Source organism: Pelobates fuscus, chromosome 2, assembly GCF_036172605.1.
Source record: "Pelobates fuscus isolate aPelFus1 chromosome 2, aPelFus1.pri, whole genome shotgun sequence".
Classification (NCBI taxonomy): Eukaryota; Metazoa; Chordata; class Amphibia; order Anura; family Pelobatidae; genus Pelobates; species Pelobates fuscus.
The window spans coordinates 408,392,652-408,395,362 of record NC_086318.1 but is presented as its reverse complement, the minus strand read 5'-3'; the positions used below and the strand labels follow the sequence as shown (position 1 = coordinate 408,395,362).

The 2,711-nt window shown below is 42.5% G+C and overlaps 1 protein-coding gene across 1 annotated transcript; it reads left to right on the top strand.

The window, feature by feature from the left end:
- On the top strand, window positions 1–954 carry LOC134586411 (uncharacterized). The gene has a single exon (XM_063441912.1). The coding sequence runs from the start codon at window positions 1–3 to the stop codon at window positions 952–954; it is 954 nt and encodes a 317-aa protein (XP_063297982.1).
- Window positions 955–2,711: the final 1,757 nt, after the last annotated feature.

The following is a 2,711-nucleotide window of genomic DNA, read 5'->3' as shown; positions in this document are numbered from 1 at the left end:
ATGTCGGAGGAAACATTTTTATACCTTTGTGCAAAGCTAGGTCCAGCGATGGAGAAGCAAACCACCAACTTCAGAGCTTGTGTGCCTGTGAGGAAAAGAGTTGCCATTGCACTGTGGAAGCTGGCTACCAACAGTGAATACAGAAGTATAGGTCATCTTTTTGGTGTCAGTAAATCATCAGTGTGCCGGTGTGTGCAGGACTTTTGTAAAGCTGTATGCACATTGCTAGCTCCTGAAATTATTCATTTTCCGGACTGGCAAAAGCTTAAAGACATGGCTGACTACTTTGAGAACAGGTGGGGCCTTCCACAGTGTGTTGGTGCTATTGATGGGTCACACATACCAATAATAGCACCACAAGAATACCACACTGACTACTTCAACAGAAAAGGGTGGCATTCCATCATCCTCCAAGGAGTAGTGGATGGAAAAGGACTATTCTGGAGTGTGAACGTAGGAAAGCCTGGGAGCTTGCACGATGCTCGGGTTCTACGACTGTCCACATTTTGGGATTGGGTTGGCCAGGGAGGCCTGTATCCTGTTTGCACTAAGAACATTGGGGGGGTGAATGTTGGCTATTATGTGCTCGGGGACTCTGCCTACCCTTTACAAAATTGGCTCCTGAAACCATTTCCTGACAATGGCCGCCTGACACTAGAACAACAAACCTACAACAAGAAAACATCCAGGGCTCGTGTAGTAGTTGAAAATGCATTCGGAAGACTTAAGGGTAGGTGGCGTTGTCTTATGAAGAGGAATGACAGTGACATTGCACTTGTCAAATCCATGGTGCTTACTTGCTGTGCTCTTCACAATCTTTGTGAAAGACATGGAGAAGACTTCCACCAGGATTGGAATACGTCTGCAGAAGAGCCAGGACGGGTAATTACACTGGATAGCGAAGAAGAGTGCAGTGAAATACGTCAGGCTCTCATGCGGCACCTCAACCTTTAATTTCTTACCCTGGTTTTATTAACGTTTTATTACAGTTTTATTACATTTTAGAAATTTTTAATAAAGTTTTAAATTTAATCAGACACACACAAAAAGTCTCTCCTGTTTTTTATTCTAATAAAAAAGTGATCTTTCAAAATATACTCACAAGTACAGAGTAAAAAAATATATTTACAAATAAACATTATTTACAAAAAGCAAAAATAAATGTAATTATCAAAAAAATAAAATAAAGAAGTGTACAGGTCATGTGCTAGTGGAAACGAACTACTGCCTGGGCGGTGACCTGGGATCACGACTGCCTCCCAGCACTTGAACAAGCTGCCCAAGGACACCAAGGAAGGCCTGGTTGAAGTTAGCCAACTGCTCCATCTGCTGCCGGGCGATTTCTGCCTCCTGGCGCCTCGCTTCCTGGGCATCTTGACGCAGTGCCTGAAAGCGCCGCTCAGAAAGGTTCTCCATCCTTTCCTGCTGCCTTTCCTCTGCTGCCCGCATATCCTCCATGACTGTGTGCAAATCCAGCTGAAACCGTCTCCTATCACCTGGAATAAACAAAAGACCATAATAGTGCTTTTTTTTTTTTTAGCAATTGGTACAAAAAACAGGTGGATATTTATCATTTAACATAATGTAAATAAGGAAAATATGTAACACATAAGAACAGTATAAGCACAAAGTACAATAAACACCCTAAACACAATATACTTAAGATAAGCTCAAAATACAATGGAATTTAAATAGCAGTATATACAGACAATGTACAATTATGATTATGGATTTAATTATGCAAACAAACTACATATAGAAGCATTTTGAGTGAGTTCACAGTTTGCTGTAAATTAAAAGTTAGGAAAATGCACAATTACAATGTTCACTCTGAACAGCATGTCTTACCAGTGTGCCGGGGTGCATTGGGCATACTCTGCGGTTGGGTCTGTGGTTGGGTCGGTGTTGACGTAATCGTACTGGTGCTGCTGAACGACGTTGATGGACCATCGTCAGAAACATATGAAAAGCTTGAGGTATCATTGGAGAGTCCTTCAACTGTATCTGAAAATGCACAGATCAATAGTTCAGTACACTGTACAAATAAAATGTGTTTTTTGGTGCAAATAGTTAATGGTTTTGTTCAGTGAATCTATAAATGGTTAGCAGAGCGAAAGCCAATGCAAATTAAGAAAAAAATAAATCTTACCAATGGGTTCTATCATGGATTCGAGAAGTGTAGATGCAGAGTCCAGACCGCCCTCCCTGCCTTGGTTTGCCGGCCTATGACCGTAAATGGCGTCCATGGCGTCGTACCACTTCCAACTACTTCGACTGTTTCCACTACGGCTGTTGGCATCCTTAATTTTTTTATATTGGCCTTTCAGCTTTTTAAGCTTTGCCCTACACTGACCCGATGTCCGTTCAAATCCCTCAGCAGCCATCCGCTGAGAAATATCTTTATACACCTTTTCATTTCTCACTGATCCATCAAGCTCACTCTGAATAACGCTATCGCCAATTATAGTTAGGAAAGTGGATAGTTCCTGAGCCGACCAGAGCTTGCTGTTGTTTGCAGGCATCCTTCTCCTATTATCTGGACTAAACGGCGACGTGGTGTTTATTTCGCGCTTGCCTTTGACGTGAGCATTGACGTTTTTCTATCCGCCAATCAGTGGAATGTATTGTGTGACGCCAGTAGCTCCGCCCTAACCGTACCGTACCATTTCCTATGGCCCTACATCTAAAGGGGGACCATGAATGGTGCGGTT

What these genes read in the sequence shown, in the direction of transcription:
- LOC134586411 (XM_063441912.1), top strand. Translation starts at nt 1, where the DNA reads ATGTCGGAGGAAACATTTTTATACCTTTGTGCAAAGCTAGGTCCAGCG.